At 36.9% G+C, this 20,352-nt stretch overlaps 1 protein-coding gene across 3 annotated transcripts in view; it reads left to right on the top strand.

Moving 5' to 3' along the window:
- LOC131160336 (probable 3-hydroxyisobutyrate dehydrogenase, mitochondrial) overlaps positions 1–19,771 on the top strand; it is a 126,355-nt gene extending 106,584 nt beyond the window's left edge. For all 3 annotated transcript variants that reach the window (XM_058115928.1, XM_058115929.1, XM_058115930.1), the window contains 2 exons: positions 6,230–6,309; positions 19,565–19,771. In XM_058115928.1, the coding sequence (XP_057971911.1) occupies positions 6,230–6,309; positions 19,565–19,652 (168 nt within the window). In that variant the 3' untranslated portion in view covers positions 19,653–19,771. The remainder of the gene's footprint in view (positions 1–6,229; positions 6,310–19,564) is intronic.
- The last annotated feature ends 581 nt before the right edge of the window (positions 19,772–20,352 follow it).

The following is a 20,352-nucleotide window of genomic DNA, read 5'->3' as shown; positions in this document are numbered from 1 at the left end:
TTGAAAGAAAATAATTTAAATGATAAAGAGTAAACTCAAGGGGGAGATATGTTGGAGGATGAAAGTGCTTCACTAGTGAGTTTGCATGTGATGAATATCTGTCATTGGATTCAGAAATAGCAGGCATATTTGTCCGAGTCATTTGATTTACATGGGGACCTATCGTATGTGCCTCTGTTTCTGTTGCAGGGGTGGGAGGGAATTCCTCTTTTTGAGGGAGTTGATCTTGGAAAAGAGCCGCAGGATGGGATATTATTTCTGTGGAGAAAATGGATGGGAAGGATATAGCAACTCAATATCTTTTGGATAAAACGGGTTATGGCTGTCTGGTCCTAGAGTAAATGAAGTTTGTTTGGATGGTGGTGCCAAGAAGGTAAAGAAAGGCTTAGTAGGAATTAGCTAATTGGCATTGTTCAGTGAATTATGATGGCAGAGATTAAAGAGCAGTTTTCTTAATTAGATTTTTTTTTTTTCCCCTTTCCCTTTTGTTGGTTTTCTCTTTTGTTGTTTTTCTTTCCAAGGGTTTCTTGCCCTCGATTAGTTTGTAACTCTTTTCTTCTTCCTTAATAAATTCCATTTTTCTATCAATACACACACACATGAAAATGATGATGATAAGGATCAAAAAGTCTTAACAAATATAAATTAAAATGTTGTTAATGATAAAGGAGTTTAAGATTTGATTAATTCATAAGTATTGAGTAAGAGAAGGGTGGGGAGTTGATTCCAACTGAGAATTTATTTAACGGTAAAAGTAAAAGAGTTTAGGAATCTATATATACTTACATGCATTTACTGCTTATGTGTAAATATATGTGCATGTATGGATGTGAAATAAATTGATTATATATATGTATGTTATTTGTTGACCAAAGAATAAAGTCAATGTCTAGCACGTTGGCAACGCATCTCTCCTCCTAGGGCTTTAAAGAAACCAAGCCGCTCATGAGTGGTTCAAGAACACAGCTCGGTAGGCACTCATTCAAGCGCATTTAATGATTCCAAAACCCAATTTTGATGCTCATTAATAAACGATCTGAACTTGAACATGAATGAGCTTGGGTCATTTTGGCTCATGAGTAGCTCGGGCTTGGTTCGTGTTAGATTACCACTTGACCTAAAAGCTTAAGCTTTTAGGTTGTGAGCCAACAATGTATATCAAACTTTAACACTCCCCTGCACGTGCAGCCCAACAACACGTGGAGAGATAAATACACAATAAATAACACCCATTATAGGGAACACAATAATTTTTTTTTAAACATCAAAGAATAAATGTAGGCAACAAGACTTTCTCCCAAGGCCTCCTAGAAACCAGTTCTGATACCATATAGATTACCGCTTTACCTAAAAGCTTAAGCTTTTAGGTTTGGGCCAACAATGTATATCAAACTTTAACAGTTGGGCCTGTTTAGTAGGATTGAATAAGGTTCGATGGACTGCATTGGCTTATTTATCTTAAAAGTAGGGATTGTCTGGCATGAGTTTATTTAGCCCAAGCTCCATAACCAGAATTCTGTGATAGGGACAAGGCTCAAGGCCAATAATCTAGTCTGATAGGGGCAAAGAAACCGTAAGGTAGTATTGATAAGAGCCCCTTTTCAGTTTTTACCTTTTGCCTGGTGCCTCTTAGTGAGAGGCTCCAAAAGAACCAAGTAGTTCGTGAGGTACCCCAGTTCGGTAAGGGCCTGTTCAGCTTGCTCATTCGCATAAATAAACAAGCTTGAGCAAGCATATTCAAGCATGGTTTAGTTAAAAATTCAATAAACAAGCTTGATCATGGTAAAGCTTGGCTGGCTTGTTAGAAGCCCAATCTCCTTCTACAAGGAGGTCTTGGGACTGGATCAGTGACCAGTTTCAGTTCAACCGGGAACGGGCTGGTCTGGTTACCATGGTTGGATCCACAGGACTATCTGCTTTTGTGACACTTGACGACCTTCATACCCATTACAGGTTATTGTCTGTTATGTTACTTGCTACTGTATGTCAATGAGGGTATGATTGTCATCATGTGCATGAGATGTATTATAAATATAGTAGGAGACCTAATATGTTGTTTAAGTTCTCACACTCTTAACAATTCCTTCTCTTATCTTCTATTTATCTTACATGGTGTAGAGCAACGATCGTGAAACCCTAATGCCGTCATCATCATGAACAGGATATCTCATGCCCAAACCCTAAACAATATTGTGGACCATCAGGTTAACACAGGAATCATCACCACAAGCACAGTTTTCACTGCCTTTTTTATCAGTGATAACTCAAAAGGCACCAGTTTAGAAAACCCTGAAAAGTTCAATTCCAGCTGCTAGGGCATATACTACCATGCACCAATCTCCATCTAGCAGCCTGAAACCATCTGCTGGCACATGCAGCTTTTTTTTCCATGTTTTTCACCCCAGTTTCACTGACTTCATTCTGCTGGCCCAGACCTGGAGTCGTGCTTTTCCAATCAGATTGCCTGTAGATACCTGTGTTTTTGTCCAGAGTTTAGATTTTGAATGCTTGTGTATGCTCAAAAGTCATAACAGGTTTACTGGACCTATGTACTGGTATTTGCCTTTTGTCTCTGCCAACTTGGCATTTCTTAGTTGTGTGTGATTGTTAGTAGGACAAAGCATGCGTGGTGCTGTATGAACCCAAAGATTCTTGTTCTGTCCACATTTCCACAAATTACAACCGAAAAGCTGAATGTTAGCAACTACTTGCAGGATCTAAGGCAGTCCAAGATATATTTGGATTGGCCTAGTTAATTTGAACATTTTCTCCAGTTAGATGTTCATGATGATAAAAAGGAAGGATGGGTTTAGGTTGATGCATTGATTGGTTCCTTCTGGAACTTAATGGAATTTCAGATTGTGAGATGTGCATGCACATTGATACTACTAAGGAGATATGAGATTATGTTATATTCTAGTAACTTGACTTGCATGCATGACCTTCATTGGAGTATTTTTCAGTTACAAGATGGAGACAAAAATATCGTTGGATGTTTTGCTCAAATGAAGCGCATTCATGAAGTGTTGAATGTAGTTTCTGAAATGCAGAAACAGGGGGAACATGTGACAGTTTTTCAAGTCCAAGCAGTGTTGAAACTTGTGTTTGAGCCGGTTTGATTGCAGATTTTGGTAGTAATAGAGGTACTCAAGCTGGTCCAAGCAATTGTGGTGGTAATAATGAATGTTATAGAAGTGCATCATGGAAGTATAGTCGCATGGATGTGCAGGTCACATAGTTGACCAATGTTGGAATCTTCATGGCAGACCCCCTAGGGTCTGCCATTGCTGCAACCATTTATTGTACTACTATTCCTTTGATAGTTGGAGACCCATGTGTCAAGCATCTTAGGATTCTTAGCACACATCTTCCTGTGGCACCTATTACCTAGATTAGTAAATCTACATCTTGTCTGTCATCTAGTACCTCCCCTGTTTTCCAATTCATTTGCTTTGTATATTCCTAGATTTGTCTTTAATCTTCCAATAATACAAGTACAAAATTTTTGAATTTTCAATTACATTATTTCAAAATTCTGTTGTAATTGAAGGACAATTAGCATGGGACATGAAGTTGGAAGACTTCAATACATTGAGTCGTCACCTTTCACTGCCTGGCTGCAACCACGCTGTTTCAGATTCATTGTTGTCTTGGCCATCATTTCTTGGAAAAATTGAAGCAGTAAGTTGAAATGCTGTGTCACATCCCAGTATGTTTTGAATTATTTAATTGTTTGAATCCTTCCACCATTGCAGCAGCACAAAGCCTTCTCTCACGTTGCAGGCTTTGCAACAGCAGGAAGCCCTCTTCTCTCTCGTCGCAGGCTTTGCAGAAGCAGTAAGCCTTATTGTTTTGCAGCAGCAGGAACCCTCTCTCTCTCTCTTTTGTCACAGGCTTCACAGCCTAAGAAAACTCTCTTCTCTCTCCCTGGCATGCTTCGCAGCAGCAGTGAATGTTTTCGCATGATTTTTTAATTTTGTGAATATTTTCAAATGATTTTTTATTTGAAAATGGTTAACAAATTCAGGTTGCCACTTTCGGGGAATTGGATCCCAACTCACATCTATTTGGGACGTTATTTGACCTATGAATTGGTACGTGCAATCTGAATCAAGGTTCCTGGAGGAAGGCAGCGACCCAGGTAACTATGCATGAAACCCAGTAGAACCTTGTATCAGCCCAAATGATCTTCTTGAATATTTGTAGCCTTGAAGCAAAGTGCGTGGTTGGTAGCCTTGTAGAGGAAGGAATTTTGATGGATGGAGGCAATACATGAGCTCAATCACATGAAACCCAGCAGATCCTTAGATCATCCCCTTCCGGAGATTAACATTCACATGCAGAGGGGGGGGGTCTTGATAAGAGAACTGTTGAACCCTCGGGTTATGATGGATAATGGGCTGCTTCACCAAATGATGTTTTCAAATATTTGTTACCCTAAAGCTTAAGCATGTGTGGTGGTAGGTGTAAGGATTTGATGAATGGAGGGATTCCAAAGTTAGGATGGGATGGAGGGAGGGAGAGGGTCAAACGATCCAACTAAAGAATGGTTGTGGGATGTGAGAGAGCAAGGGAGTGAGTGTCAAAAGATCCCAATTAAAGTACCGTTTGGGCATGAGGGCTGTCGTCCTTCAATGAGTGGATGCCTTTTACGTATCAACCAAAGGGAGAGATCAATTGCTTTAGTGTGAAAAGACCATAACTAAAGCATGGTTGAAGGTTTTTATGAGTGAGAAGCAAATTTGTGGGGGGCTGATTGCTGCATAGGTCATAACTGATGAGAAAGATTGTTGGTCCAATCGGTGGTGACACATGGTTTGGGTGAGGAGTAAAAAGAGAGACATGTTGCAAATGCCATGTGGTGGATCCGTGGACGCTTGAGCAGCCTAGGAAAAGGCTAGGGTGTTTGGCTCTCCTTAAAGAACCCTAATTCAAGCTTGCCAAGCCACGACTCTTTAGAACATTCTAGGGATTGTTGAGGAGGCCATGCCATGTTCTCCATGACCAATCTTGGGTTTGCGAGTTGCCAACCTATTGAAAAATGATGTTAAATACTGATATACATTGTTGCCCACGATCTAAGAACTTAACTTTTAAGTAAAGGGATACCTAGCATGGTATGAAAGCTAGGTTGCCAAGAGGTCCTGGATTCTAATCTTGTTGCCCGTGTTTATTTTGTGGTGGTTAAAAATTGCCTATAATGTGTGTTATTATTGCTTATTTATCACCCCACATGCAATTGGGCTGCATTTGTGGGGCAGTGCTAGAGTTTCATATACATTGTTCGCCCCAACCTACTTAAACTTTTATGCAAAGTGGTAATCTAACAAATGCAAACAAAGATAGTTGACCATTGGTTCATAAATGTTGCTTGATGCGGGACAACTTCATTATCTATGTCAAAAAATATATATATATTTAAAAAAATATTTTTACCCATTGACATGCTTAAACTTATCTTATATTTTTCATCCTCTTCTCTCTCTATTACTATAGACACATTGTGGTCCGCCCCTTCTCCGGACCCTGCATGCGCGGGAGCTTTGTTCACTGGGCTGCCCTTTTTTATTTTTACCTTTCGTTTTCCTCCATTCATTCTTTACTAAGATTGTTAATTTATTCTTTAGCAGCTGCGCAAGTCTTGGCCCTCAATGTTTTAGAGCCATTGATAACTGTTATAGCTTGATATACATTGTTAGCCCACAACCTAACAGCTTAAGCTTTTAGGTAATCTAACATGGTATTGGAGCTGGTTGCTCCACGTGCTGTTGGGATGCACGTGCAGGTAGTGTTGAAGCTTGATATACATTGTTGGCCTACAACCTGGTATGGTTCCTTGATGTTATATTATATTATAACTCACTTTACATTCTTTTCCCTTTTTCATTTCATGTACGGTGATATGACATACCTGCATTAGTTCATTAAAGTAATTTTCTCGTGAACATCGAATGTAGAATGGGATATTCTTTTGTGTATGTGTGGATATTTGTTGGGGGCGGTAGCACAGTGGTGGTTGGTATGATGCCAAGTGCAGCATTTGTTAGCACTTAGCACTTTAGTGCTATAGACTTTTTTTGTTCTGGGTGTTTGCTTGTCAGTCATTTACTTAATGATCTTTTATCACATGTTTAGTCCAGACAACTTGTCTGAAATTTTATGTTTATTTATTCTTCGTAAAATTTTACACATTGGTGTATTTATCATGTATGTTTCATGCAAAATGTAGGCAAAAGACTTGAGCCTTGCTGCAGCATCGACCGAAGAGGTTGGTCTTAAATGTCCATTGACATCCCAAGCACTACAAATGTAAGTTCTTTCATTCATGGTCCAATCTCTGATGCATTCTGTAAAAGCCAATCCTTGAAACATTTAACTTAATAATTTTTTTTCTTTCGGTTTTGAATCCTAAACTTCTATTTCCAATCAAGTCCCTAAACTTGATGAATCATACCAGTGCTGTCCTGCATGATCCGAGATAAATCATACCAGTGCAGTCTTGCCATTAATAACAGATCGGAAAATGTTTTTCTTTTTTCTAAAAAAAAATTGTTCAATTTTCTTATTGAACTGTTTGCTTGGTAATGTGGTTAAGTAGTAGGCATTCTAGTAAAACGCTGTGGCTTCATTTCTGAACTAACTGGCCTCATGTGACTTGCATATGAGCTCTTTTAGCTGGATGTATTGCTACATAGGGATTTGACAAGGACATGTTGGTTTTTATAACCAAATCAATCAGAAAATATGTGATATTGGGAAAATAAATTTAATGATTTCTCTGAAATTTTATTAGATGTCATTAATGGTAGAGCAACATTGATTTGATTTTCACCTGCAGTCTGATTGGATAAAATAAAAGTTTAGGATCAAAACCCAATTCAGGCTTTTGAGGAGCTATTTTAAGTCAATCCAACAAACTTGAGATGGATGATTTATGGACAATGCAGTCGACCATAAAAAGTAGTGCCACTATGAGATGGCAAAAACCTGTATTTCAGTAGTCATGTTAAAATTTATGCTGGTCATATCAAAATATTCTCGTAAAATAGGGTATGCTTGTTGACTTACATTTTCTGTAGCAAGTGTACAATAAAATCTTGATTAAGACAATACAGATAATTTGTTATTCATCAGCTTCTGAAAGATTAACGCTGAGGATCATTGCTTATGTCAATTAGGTTGTGTTTCTTGGCTTTGCTATGTTTCTATGTAACTAAAAATTTTCCACGTCTTCCATTTCTAGTAGCTAGTAATTAAACAAACTTCTCTGAGTCAGTTGCATGGATTTGCTGTAAATACTGTTTCCTTTCTTTATTTCCCACTTCTACCTTCGTTCTTCTCAATGTATTCCTCACCTTTTAGGCCCATGGTGCCTTATTGGCAGCAAGACTACTACTTGTATTATCATCTCAGCTGTGCCTAATATTTCAGCATGTCATTGAAGACCAGAGTGTGAATTGCAGTAAGAATGTGCCTACGTCCCTAATTCCAACCACAACAATAAGAGGGGTCCCTCAATCATGACCTCTTGATTCTCTAATTTCATTTTTTCCACCTTTAAGTATATTTTGCAAAAGAAAATATCGCCTTATAGAACACACTAGCTTATAAATTTTTGCATTTTTTGCTGATATCTCACCAATAGTGGTGGAGAACTGGACCCTGGAAATGACCATAAAATTCTCAAAACTCAAACCGCCTCCCTTCATAAGAGATATCAACCTTGCTGCGGTGCTGTTGGTACTAACATACAAATTTGATTATGAACAGAAATAGGTTATAGATTACTAATTTCTATGATGTTTGTGGTTATATGTAGAAACATTATTGTTAAATGTTGTTTGGCAGTCCCACAAATGATGGTAACTTAATCTGGAACTACCATGCAGCCTCCATGTGGTTCAATCTATGTAACCACAGCAAGCGCTTCAACTAAGATTGGTCTTACTTGAGTCAATTCAATGAGTCGTCATGCTTATGTGTCTTTAGTCATTTTTTGGAAGGCCATCAAATGAGTTGTTAGGCTATCCAAGTTTCTGGGGAATAAATGAAATCAAAAAGAAGTAAATGAGAGGACTAACCTAGCTAGCAGAGCTCCTCCTTATATGGAGAATCATAAGTAATACTGTGTTTTTCACATTACTGTTATCATAATACTCTCAAGATTCCTTGTCAAGCTGGAGAATAGTTATCAATCATGCCCAGTTTGTTACAGAGATACTAGGTCTCCTGTCGTAGTGCTTTGGTAAGGACTTCTCCTAACTGCCCTTTAGACTTTGCCGGAAACTTCTCCTAGCTGCTATTCAGATTCTTGACATATATTGTCCAAATTTGTTTTCTCATCACCCAATCCCCAACAAAATGACAATTCTCATGTGTTTAATTTATCATGAAAAAAAGGATTAGATGCAATACACAATGTTGTTTGATTGTCATAGTGCACCAACAAAGGTCTGTACTTGTATCATTATTTGCCAAAAAAATAAAGAAAAGACTTCAACTGCATCAAGTCACAAGTTGTATGAGCCAGAGCTTTATACTTTGCCTCATCACTTGATCTTGCGAATACATATGGCATTTTAGTTTTCCAACTGAGCAAGTCAGCTCCTGCAAATGTGCTATACCTAGAGATTGACCTCAGGTTTATGCGATCCTTAGTCCAGTAAACATCAGAAAACCCTACTATCTCAAATGAATTAGACTCTCAAGATACTTCAAGATATATGAAAACCTTCCTTGCGGACAGCCATGCTCATCAAATTTGCATATTTAGAACCTGAACTTTGCTTCTTTTCAACTGCCAACCTCTTAGGTTATATTTATTGGTTTTTTGTCCCACATTTGTGGGAAGTTTTTTTAAACTTTTAGTTTGAGGGTATAAAAGGAGTTTCCCTCATCATTTGTAAACACACCTCCCATTTGAAGAGTTACAAATAGTATTTGTACTCTAGGGTATTTCTACTTACTATTGGTGAAATTTGCCCAAGTTGTAATTTTCTGGAAGTAGTGGATCGATCATTGGCGCCCGAGAACGTAGGTAATTTTATACCGAACCTCGTAAATTCTTGTATTGTTCTTTATTGCTATCTTAAATTTTTAGTTTCTGCATTGCTTTAGTTTTGTTATATATTCAATAACAATAGTTGTATCGGCGTTTGGCACAAGTGGGGTGCCCGGCACAACAATTGGTATCAGAATTTGGTTGAATAGTGCCGAGGTGTTTCTCTGTTAGGATCCCTGATTCCATTTTTTATGCCCAAGAACGACCTTGTCCAAGCAAGTGCTCAGAGACCATTGCAGCTCAGTCGCTCCCTGGAGGTCGGTTTGGTCAAAGTGAAATTTCATAGCTTATACAGAGTAAACACAGTTGGGATAAGTGTGGTACTATTCATCCAAGGCATTCTGTTCTGTTGGTTTGCTATTGGATATATAGTTTTGGAAGATGGCAGAAACGACGTCTGCAGCAATAGAAGAAACTCTGTCCACACGAACGCCAACCCCAACAACTTTGTCATTATCTTCAAAGACGATAGCTAATGCTCAGTTTGAGGTGGAGAAATTTGATGGTACCAATAATTTTGGTATGTGGCAATGTGAGGTAATGGACATTCTGTACCAACATGAATTTGATATTGCTCTGGATGATAAACCAAAGGACATGGGTGACAAAGATTGGGAAAAGATCAATCGACAAGCATGTGGTACAATTCGTTTGTGTCTCGCTAAAAATCAAAGATATTGTGTTATGAGGGAGACATCTGCAAAGAAATTATGGAAGACATTGAAAGAAACATTTATGACCAAGAGTCTGGAAAATCGACTCTATTTCAAAAAGAAATTGTTTCGCTTCCAGTATCAACCAGGAACTTCTATAATTGGCCACATAAATGCTTTCAATAAAATTTGGTTGATTTGTTGAATTTGGATGAAATGGTCAAAGATGAGGACAAGGTCTTATTGTTACTAAATTCTCTCCCTGATGATTATGAACATCTCACCACCACTTTATTGTATGGGAAGGATAAAGTTACTTTTGAAGTTGTTTGTACTACATTGATTAATACTGAATGCAGAAAAAAAAATCAGAGGATCAATAAGGAAACACTAGCAGAAGCATTGACAATAAAGGATGTTCTCAAAGTCGTAAACTTGGAACGAGTAAATCTTGAGGGAGACCTGCTAAAGATGAATGCGTCTTTTGTCATAAGAAAGGACATTGGAAGAAAGATTGCCCTAAATTGCAGCAAAAGAATAAGGGCAAATCACATTCTATTGCCTATATAGCCAAGTGTGATGGAAGTGAGTCAAATTTTTCTCTTGTTGGAACATCTTTGACACATTACTGTGGTGAGTGGATTTTGGATTTTGGTTGTTCTCATCACACGTGTCCCAATAGGAAATGATTTTATAATTTTGAAAAATTAGATGATGGTGTTGTTTGTATGGGAAATGATAATACCTGTAAAACAATTGGAATAGGTTCAATACATTTGAAATGTCAAGATGTAACTGTTAAAACCTTGACTGATATAAGATATGTTCCAAGCCTAAAGAAAAATCTAATCTCATTGACCGCCTTAGAATCTAAAGGGTTCACTATTACTTTGAAAGATTGAACCTTAAAGGTTAGATAAGGCGCACTTGTGGTGATGAAAGGTATTAGGAAAAATAACTTGTATTATTTTCAAGGTAGTACAGTTATTGACTCAGTGGCTGTTTTTTCTGAGAAAGATGCAGGTTCAGATACAATTAGGCTATGGCATATGCAATTGGCACATGCGAGTGAAAAATCTTTGCAACAATTGGTTAAGTGAGGTTTGTTGAAGGGTGCAAATTATGTAAGCTTAAATTTTGTGAACATTATATTATGAGAAAACAGGTAAGAGTGAAATTTGGCACTGCAACCCACTGAACTGAAGGTATTTTAGATTGCATCCACACAGATGTATGAGGACCTACCAAAACAGCTTCATTGGGTGGTATGCATTACTTTGGCCCTTTTGTTGATGATTTTTCTAAAAGAGTTTGGGTGTATGCTATAAATAATAAAAATGAAGTGTGATATTTTCCTTCAATGGAAATAATTGGTTAAAACTAAAACTAGCAGAATGATCAAATGGCACATATCAGATAATGGTGGTGAATACACAAGTGATCCGTTTGTGAAGGTATGTCAAAATGAAGGTATTGCTTGACACTTTACAGTTAGAATACACCACAGCAAAATGGGGTGGCAAAGCGCATGAATCAGACTTTGTTGGAGAAAGTTCGATGTATATTGTCTAATGCTGGGTTGGACAAAAGGTTTCGGGCTAAAGCTATTAGGTATGTGTGTCATCTCATCAACCGTCTACCGTCATCTGCTATTGGGAGAAAAACACCTTATGAGGTATGGTCTGGAGAACCTATTAATGATTAAGATTCTTTACATGTATTTGATAGTATTGCTTATTATCATGTTAAAGAATCTAAGTTTGATCCTAGAGCCAAGAAAGCAATATTTTTGGGGATTAGTACTGGAGTCAAAGGATATCGTCTTTGGTGTCTAGAGACGAAAAGAATGATTCTAAGCAAGGATGTGACTTTTGATGAACTTGCAATGATAAAAAAAAACAATATATAAGAAGTCACCAGTTGAAGAAAAGACCAATGGTACTCAACAACAGATGGAAGCTAAGACAGGAGATTTTAATCTCAGAATCTTCACTGCAACAAGAATCAATTGTTTCTCATAGGCCAAGAAGAGAAATTCAAAACCCAGCTCAGTATGCTGACTTAGTGGCCTATACACGTCCAATTGTAGATAATGATGTTCCTTGCACTTTCAAGGAAGCGGAGAGGAACTTTGAATCAGATAAATGAAAAAAAAACAATGAATGAAGAAATGTAGTCTCTTTATTAGAATTAGACTTGGAACCTAGCCCAGCTACCCAAAGATAAGAAAGTGTTGAAAAGTTTAAAATCTATTTAGTCAACTTTCCTATTTTTCTAAGAGTATCTCGGTTGCAAATGTGTGAATATCCTAGAATATTTAGTTTCCTTAGAAGTTAGCATCTTTTGTTCTTTCCTTTTGATCTTCTGATGTACATCTATTTATACAGACTTGTACCTATGTTACAATTAATGAGAATTATTTCCACAAGAAGCTATCTCATTCTAGATGGTATCAAAGCTAGGTCCAGCTCTTGGCCTTGTGTAAACCCTAGTTTCCCTTGGCGGCTCCAATCTGACCCTAATCTCTATAGGGTTTTCTTTTTTGTTCTACTCTACCCTAATCTCTTCTGAAGTACGACGAGAAGATTGTTGAAGGAGTGTGATGATAAAGAAAAAGTAGGATGGGACTGTGGAAAATTCTGCTCTACTTGCTCCAATAATCCTGCTCCTCATGCTGCTAGTAACATAGCTTTGGCTACTACCAATATTTCTACACAACAACCTTACTCTAATCAAAGGAGGTTGGATGATAAGCCTCGAGTATAGTGTGGCTATTGCAATAAGCCACGCCACACTCAAGAAAATTGCTAGAAACTCCATGGAAAGCCAGCAAACTGGAAAAGCAACAAATCTGGACCCTCTGGCAGCAATCATGCAGTCCCTAAAGCCAATGAAGCTAATTTCCTAAGTGCTGAGCAAGTGGATCATCTTCTTCAATTGCTGCAATCTACTTCTGGCTCTAGTCTTCCTATTGGTTCATTGGCCCAAACAAGTGATAACCCTAGTGCCTACCCTTGTTGCTTGAATCTTGCACCATGGATTATTGATTATGGTGCATCTGATCACATGACCAGTACCTCACAATTGTTTCAATCTTATTCTCCTTGTTCTGGTAATAAAAAGATTAGAATTGCAGATGGAATTTTTTCATCCATTGCTAGAATAGGTTCTATCCAAATCTCTGAAAAAATAGAACTAAAATCTGTCCTTAATGTCCCTAAACTTGCTTGTAACCTGCTGCCTGTTAGTAAACTCTCATGGGATTCTAATTGTTGTGTCATTTTCTTTGATTCCCATTGTGAATTTCAGGACCAACTCTCGAGGAGGATGATTGGCAGTGCTAGGATGATTGATGGACTCTACTACTTTGATGAGACTTTATTCAACAATAAACAAGCTCCTAGTTTGAGTAGTAGTACTAGTTCTGTTTTTGTACGTGAACAAATAATGCTTTGGCATCTTTGACTAGGACATCCTAGTTTTCCCTATTTAAGACATTTGTTTCCTAGCTTATTTAAAAAACTGGATTTCAATTCTCTTCATTGTGATGTTTGTCACATATCCAAAAGTCACCAAAGCACCTATCAATCAAAAGCTTATCATTCTTCCACACCTTTTTATTTAATTCATAGTGATGTTTGGGGTCCCTCAAAAATCACTACTAATTCTGGTAAGAAATGGTTTGTTACGTTTATTGATGATTATACACGTTTGTGTTGGGTGTACTTATTGAGTAACAAATCTGAGGTTGAAAAAACTTTTCAGGATTTTTATAATATGGTTGAAACCCAGTTCCAAATGAAAATCAATATCCTTAGAATTGATAATGGTACTGAATATTTTAACAAATGTTTAGGAACATTTCTTTCAACAAAAAATATTCAACATCAATCTACTTGTCGTGACACCCCACAACAAAATGGCATTGCTGAGAGAAAAAGTCGTCATTTGTTAGAGGTTGCACGGGCCCTAATGTTTTCAATGCAAGTTCCTAAATATCTATGGGTTGATGCTATTTTAATTGCATGTTATCTTATTAATAGGATGCCTACTGGAGTGCTAAAATACATCACTCCTTTAGATTGCGTAAAAAAATTGTTTCCTACATGTCAAATAACATCAGACCTGCCAGTAAAAGTGTTTGGATGCATTGTTTTCGTTCATATACCTACCAATCTTCGATCCAAGCTTGATCCTAGAGCATAAAAATGTGTTTTCCTTGGATATGCTCCTAATAAAAAAGGGTACAAATGTTTTAAGCCTCTAACCAGAAAAATTCATATTAGTATGGATGTTGTTTTTATTGAAAACCAACCCTTTTCTTGCCATAACTATCTTCAGGGGGAGAAAAAGGAAACTGAAGATGAGTTCTGGCAAACCTCTAAGTCTCTTCCAAACGTTTTTCTTGACATTGACATCCACTCTTTAAAGGGTCAAGAAACCGATACTTTAACTGGCGAAAATAATGGAAATCCTAGTCTACCTATACAAGGCATACCTGATTCACAAACGGGGGGAGAAGTACTATCAAATATTCCCTCATCTGAACTTCGTGTTTATGCCAGAAAAAGAAATCATCAGAATAATAGAGCTCTTTTTTCAAATCCAAAGCAAGGCCAATAATCATCACCTACACAAGTTGGTCCTCCTTCACATACTCTAGGTACTTTTTCTTCTTTAAATCCTTGTTTTGATAATTCTTCTAATCTTGACCTGCCCATTGCCCTTAGGAAAGGAGTTAGAACCTGTACCACACATCCTATTTCCAAACCATCTATCCTATCATAGACTCTCTGATTTTCATAAGGCCTTTACTTCAAATGTGTCTCATCTGTTTATTCCAAGAACCATTCAGGAAGCACTAGATCACCCGAAATGGAGATTGGCTATTCAAGAATAGATGGATGCACTAATTACTAACGGCATTTGGGAAGTTGGTGACCTACCGGAGGGGAAGAAGACTGTTGGCTATAAATGGGTATTTACAGTAAAATTCAAGGCTGATGGGAGTATAGAAAGGTTCAAAGCAAGACTTGTGGCAAAGGGGTTCACTCAAACATATGGAATTGACTACTAGGAAACATTTGCTCCTATAGCCAAGATGAACTCAATCCGTGTGTTGCTCTCTCTAGCAGCTCACTCTAACTAGCCCTTATATCAACTGGATGTGAAGAATGCCTTCTTAAATGGAGACTTAGAGGAGGAAGTCTTTATGAATCTATCGCCAGGATTTGAAAGGAAAGGTGGCAAAGGCAAGGTGTGAAGATTGAGGAAATCATTGTATGGACTCAAACAATCTCCTATAGCTTGGTTTGAACGCTTTGGGAAGGTAGTAAAGAGTCATGGCTATAGCCAAGGTCAATCCGATCATACTATATTCTATAGACACACCTGAAGCTAAAATGGCTATCCTTATTGTCTACGTAGATATAATTCTAACAGGTGATGATAACAATGAGCTAGAGAGGTTAAAGAAGATCCTTGCTCAGGAATTTGAGATCAATGACTTAGGCAACTTGAAGTATTTTCTTGGTATGGAATTTGCAAGGTCAAAGAGAGGAATTTTTGTTTCCCAACGCAAGTATGTGCTTGATTTACTTAGAGAAATAGGTCTGCTAGGGTGCAAAGCAGCAGAAACACCTATAGAGGCGAACATAAAACTCCAACCAGCTAAGGTTGAAGAAGTGATCAACAGAGAGTAATACCAACAATTGGTAGGGAAACTCCTTTATCTCTCTCATACACGTCCTAACATAGCCTTTGCAACAAGTGTGGTAAGTCAATTTATGCACTCACCAGGACTCGAGCATTTTGATGTTGTGTACAGGATTCTAAGGTACCTAAAAGGGACTCCAAGTAAAGGTTTATTATTTGGAGGACATGGAAATTTACAGGTTGAAGTATACACTGATGCAGATTGGGTTGGAATTATCACTGATAGAAGATCAATTTCTGGCTATTGCACCTTTGTTGGAGGAAGCCTAGTAACATGGCACAGCAAGAAACAAAATGTGGTGGCAAGGAGTAGTGCAGAGGCAGAATTTAGGGTTGTTGCTTATGGAATTTGTGAAGCACTAAGGATCAAAAGGTTGCTAGAAAAATTAAAGATTATTAATTCACTACCAATGAAACTGTATTGTGACAATAAAGCTGCAATAGCTATCGCTCACAATCTAGTTCTTCATGATAGAACTAAACATGTGGAGGTAGACAAGCATTTTATCAAGGAGAAAATAGATGAGGGAGTAATCTGTCTGCCATATATCTCGACAACTGAGCAAGTAGCGGACATACTAACAAAGAGACTGCCGAAGAAACAGTTTGAAAACTTCATTAGCAAGTTGGCCATGGAAGATATCTTCAAGCCAACTTGAGGGGGAGTGTTGAAAAGTTTCAAATCTGTTTAGTTAACTTTCCTATTTTTCTAAGAGAATCTCAGCTGTAAACGTAAGAATATCCTAGAATATTTAGTTTCCTTAAAAGTTAGCATCTTTAGTTCTTTCCTTCTATTCTTCTGTTGTACATCTATTTATACAGACTTGTACCTATGTTACAATTAATGAGAATTATTTCCACAAGAAGCTATCTCATTCTAGAAAAAGCAATTGGTTGCAAATGGGTTTATGTAATGAAAGAAAGATTTCCAGATGCAAATAATGTTCACTTCAAAGTTAAATTGGTAGCAAAGGGCTACACACAAAATGAAGGTATTGATTATAATGAGGCATTTTCTCTAGTTGTTAAATATTCTTCCATTAGAATTTTGTTAGCTTTGGTAGCACAATTTGATCTTGAACTAGTTCAGCTTGATGTAAAAACTGCATTTTTACATGGTGATTTGGAAGAGGAAATCTATATGACTTAGCTAGATGGATTTAAGGTTACTAGAAAAAAAATTGGATATGCGAACTGGGAAAATCATTGTGGTTTAAAACAATCTCCAAGCCAATGGTACAAACGATTTCATCAATTTATGATTGGTCACAAGTACATTAGAAATAAACATGATCATTGTGTTTATTTTTGTAAATTACAAAATGGATCTTTTATATATTTACTCTTGTATGTTGATAATATGTTGATAGCTTCAAAGAACAGGGAAGAAATTAACAAACTGAAAAGTTAGTTAAATCAAAAGTTCGAGATGAAAGATCTTGGTGAAGCATAGAAGATACTTGACATGGAGATATGTAGAGACAGAATGAGAGGGAGAGTTAGTTTGACTCAGAATCAGTATTTGAAAAAGGTAGTACAAAGTTTTGGCATGTCTAAGTAGTCAAAATTAGTTAGCACTCGCTTGCTCCTCACTTCAAACTTAATGCATTTTTATCTTCTAATTTAGATGAGGAATATAAGTATATGTCACGAGTTTTGTGAAGCAAAGAAGATACTTGACATGGAGATATGCAGAGACAAAATGAAAGGGAGAGTTAGTTTGACTCAGAAACAGTATTTGAAGAAGGTAGTACAAAATTTTTGCATGTTCGAGCAATCAAAACCAGTTATCACTCCACTTGCTCCTCACTTCAAACTTAGTGCATCTTTATCTCCTAATGCAGGTGAGGAACGTGAGTATATGTCACCAGTTCCTTATGCAAGTGCAGTTGGTAGTTTGACGTATGCAATGGTTTGTACAAGACCTCATATTTCACAAGATGTTAGTATGGTAAGCAGGTATATGCATAATTCGGGTAAAGGACATTGGCAAGCTGTGAAATGGATTTTACGATACATTATAAATACTATTGATGTCGGTATAGTATTTAATAAAAATAATACTATTGATCAACGTGTTGTTGGATATGTGAATTCTGATTTTGCAGGCGATCTAGATAAACGTCAATCAACTACTGGATATGTATTTGCATTTGCTAATGGTCCAGTGAGTTGGAGTTCTACCTTATAGTCTACTATTACTTTGTCTACTACAGAAGCATAATACATGGCAGTTTCAGAGGCTGTTAAGGAATTTATTTGTTTACAGGGTTTACTTGAAAATTCGGAAGTTGTTTAGAAACATATTACTGTATTGTATGATAGCCATAGTGTTATTCATTTGACAAAGAACCAAGTCTACCATGCACAAACGAAGCACATCGACGTTCGATTTCACTTTATGCGGGACATAATTGATGAAGACAGAATACTTCTTCAGAAGATTGCTACAACTGAGAATCCCGCAGATATGTTGACCAAGATTGTGATAACAATCAAGTTCAAACATTTTTTGGACTTGATCAATAACCTACAAATCTGAATATTTTTGGAAGGCACCGATAATTTGGAACTCCAGAGAATGTTTGTGACTAAAAAATTTGTTGAATTTATCGTCAAGGTGGAGATTTATTGGTTTTTTGTCCCACATTGGTAGAAAGTTTTTTTAAACTTTTAGTCTCAGGGTATAAAAGGAGGGTCCCTCATCATTTGTAAACACACCTCCCATTTGAAGAGTTACAAATAGTATTTGTACTCTAGGGTTTTTTTGTCCCACATTGGTAGAAAGTTTCTTTAAACTTTTAGTCTCAGGGTATAAAAGGAGGGTCCCTCATCATTTGTAAACACACCTCCCATTTGAAGAGTTACAAATAGTATTTGTACTCTAGGGTATTTCTAATTACTATTGGTAATTTGAAATTTGTCCAAATTATAATTTTCTGGAAGAAGTGGATTGATCGTCGGCACCCGAGGACATAGGTAAATTATGTACCAAATCTCATAAATTCTTATGTTGTTCTTTATTGTTGTCTTTTATTATTAGTTTCTGCAATGCTTTAGCTGTGTTATATATTAATAGCAATAGTTGTTTTATTAGTGTTTGACACAAGTGGCATACCCGACACAACAACATTTGGTTCACAAAATTGAATTAGTTGAGAGCGGAATAGAAATTATACAGGGATGAAATAACTAAAAGAAAATCACTCATGAAAATGCTTGTGTTGTTCCATCAAACATGGAATAGAGTGAGAATAGAAATTCCCATGGTGAAATTTGGGAATAATCATTTCTCCTCTAGTCCATTTTATGGATTGATAAAATTTTTGTCTTGTCATTTACTTAATGATGACAGCAATTTTCTTTTGTAAACTATCAAATGCCTATACCATGACTATCTCTAAGAATAGACATCTGCAAACCAAATGCGTAACCTTATTCATTTTAGATGTTATAAGACTTGGACTTTCCTGTGCTGCTTTTCTGTTTAATTATTTTCAAATTTGTAGTCATGTCAGTTGTTTTCATCATCGTCACTGAAATACAATGATTTCAAATAATTGAGACACCATTGGCATCTCGAGTACCATTTATTATTTATTGCAAATCACTTGTTTCATTGAAACCTTTACTTGAGCAACATTTTAGAACTGTGCTTCTGTCATTCTCATGCTCAATATTGATGTATACCTTTGAAACTGGAATGTGATTCAAGCTGGTATAGACATACACACAACTTCACAGGACTTCTATCTTCTGAGGGACTATATTTTAGTAAGCACAGAACAATGCTTCTTTACTCTTGTACAGGGCTTGTATTTTTTCTTTATCTTCTTTTATTATTATTATCATTATTATTATTTAGATAATTATTTGTAGTTAGAAGCATTATTAGGCAAAGACACTGTTCAGGCTTTTGTGAACACTTGAACCGGAGTTTGTGCCATGACCTCCAACCTGTCTTAGTCTTGCCCAACATTACATCAATTCTCCTCCTTCACATTTGACTTCTCATCAGGAATATGAATTTTTGATGAAACAATGTAAAAGTAGCAGAGATCCGAAGCTTGCATGCTACATGAAATTAAATGTAGGGTTGTCAATGTCTAATGAAATGCATTTTTTTTCTCTGCAGATACATGGAGCTCTGCAAGGAGGGTCATGAAAGCAAGGACTTTTCCTGTGTTTTTCGCCACTATTACTCTGGCAAGGATGAGATTTAAATTAACCTCTAATTCGTTGCACCACTAATAAATGGATATGTTGCAGTGCCTATGATCGAATTTAATGCTATAATAATAAATGCAGAAGTCCCTTTTTGGAGGGAATGCAAATTGGTTTATACATAGTGTGCTTAGCCTATATAAAACACATCCATGCTATTGGCATCCCTATGCATGAAAATGAAACTGGTTCATCAAAGGCTTAGCTTTTCCTAACCTCACGTCAAAGTAGCACGTAGCCATGGAACTACTTTGAAAACCCGGGCTCCCATGTTGCTATGCATGAACCCCGGGCTTCAACACGGCCAATGAGGCAGCCGCCGCAGCTGCTTCAATGACGTTATGATAGGTTGATCCTAACTACTCTTCCTTTACTTTTTAGCACTGCAAAGAATGTAATGAAGTCATATAACAGCTCCCTTTTATCCGTACCCTTTACTGCAGATTTTATGGATACATGGTAAAACATGATTGGGATTATTGAAATCCTTCTTGTGGTTTTATCTAATTTAAAATGAGTTGAACAAATTATTGTGTTATAAAGGCCATTGTGTTTGCTTCCATTTCAGAAGTGAATTTGGAGCCTATCTAATATTCAATGAGATTTGATTGACACAACGATACTTAATATTAGAAATAACCGTACAGAAGTAAAACTGATTGCTTTGATTGGGGCTTGCTTAATAATGAAAATTTTTAC

This window comes from Malania oleifera, chromosome 7 (assembly GCF_029873635.1).
Source record: "Malania oleifera isolate guangnan ecotype guangnan chromosome 7, ASM2987363v1, whole genome shotgun sequence".
Classification (NCBI taxonomy): Eukaryota; Viridiplantae; Streptophyta; class Magnoliopsida; order Santalales; family Ximeniaceae; genus Malania; species Malania oleifera.
This window is presented reverse-complemented; position numbering and strand designations above follow the sequence as displayed.